Genomic DNA, 1,137 nt, shown 5'->3' with positions numbered 1-1,137 from the left:
CCATCAGAGGACGTTTTGTGTTCTCGTTCGGTTATTAAAAACAAATCTCGCTGCAATGTTAGTTTTTGGTTACAAAAAATAACTTAAAAAGAACGTTTTTTTTTATCCGTTCCGTGTTTGCCGAGACTTCATCATCACACTCTACAAAATGCTGGGATGTTTCAACCCAAATTTGGATCAAACATGGACAAGCTTTTTTAACTTTTGTAATTACATTTTTAACCCAACGGTTGAGTTTGTCCATATTTGACCAAAATTTGTGTTGAAACATCCCAGCATTTTGTTTTAGAGTGCAATATCGTTTGACGTCTGTCAGGTTGAAGCTTTAATAAAATAAAAAAGCGACAGGATTTTGTACTATAGTATTATTGAACGCATAACAGTTTAATAATCGATGCTGCTGAAGTGAAGTACCTCCAGTGAAGGACTGCGCCAGAACCTCTGCGGTGAACGCGGTCCTCGGGCTCTTCTGCGGCTCCTCGAACGGGTTCTCCCCCAGCGCGTTCCTCCATCGCCCGTACAGGAAACTGTGCAGGATGTCCGAGGTGATGATGTCACACAGCTGAGACCGGAACCGGGACCGGGCCTTGAGCGCGAGAGCCTCCGCGGGAAGAACCGAACCCATGTGTGCCGGTGCGGGGAGCAACAACAAGAAGAAGAAAAAGAAGAGGAACTGATGCGGTCCCTCCGGAGCGGGGCCACTTATAGGAGCCTGTGGATCTGAGCCTCTAATTAGTTATTAATGACCCCCCCATCCACACACACACACACACACACACACACACACACACACACACACATTATTTTGATTTCACTCACTTTCTCTAGTTACAATTTTTTTGTATAAATATGATATTATTTACAACACAAGTAATTTAAGTTTAAAGTGGGCAATGAATAAAATGTGTTTAACAAATGATCATATATTGTATATAGGCCTATATTGTATGACACTCATACAGTGCCAGTACAGTGTGTGTGTGTGTGTGTGTGTACAGTGCCACCAGTAGGTACAGCGTCGTGTGTGTATAGCGTGTGTGTGTACAGTGCCAGTACAGCGTGTGTGTGTACAATTAGCGTGTGTGTGTACAGTGCCAGTACAGCGTGTGTATAGCGTGTGTGTGTACAGTGCCAGTA

General features: G+C 43.6%; 1 protein-coding gene across 1 annotated transcript in view; it reads right to left on the bottom strand.

Annotated features, from left to right (window-relative positions):
* The window catches only part of prdm12a (PR domain containing 12a), a 9,057-nt gene extending 8,428 nt beyond the window's left edge, over positions 1 to 629 (bottom strand). The window contains exon 1 of the mRNA XM_082171286.1: positions 415 to 629. Coding sequence (XP_082027412.1) covers positions 415 to 625 — 211 coding nt within the window. The 5' untranslated portion in view covers positions 626 to 629. The remainder of the gene's footprint in view (positions 1 to 414) is intronic.
* Between the last annotated feature and the right edge of the window lie 508 nt (positions 630 to 1,137).

This window comes from Leuciscus leuciscus (assembly GCF_965113295.1).
Source record: "Leuciscus leuciscus genome assembly, chromosome: 5".
Taxonomy (NCBI): domain Eukaryota; kingdom Metazoa; phylum Chordata; class Actinopteri; order Cypriniformes; family Leuciscidae; genus Leuciscus; species Leuciscus leuciscus.
The sequence above is the reverse complement of the archived record's forward strand: the minus strand, read 5'-3'. Positions and strand labels throughout refer to the sequence as shown.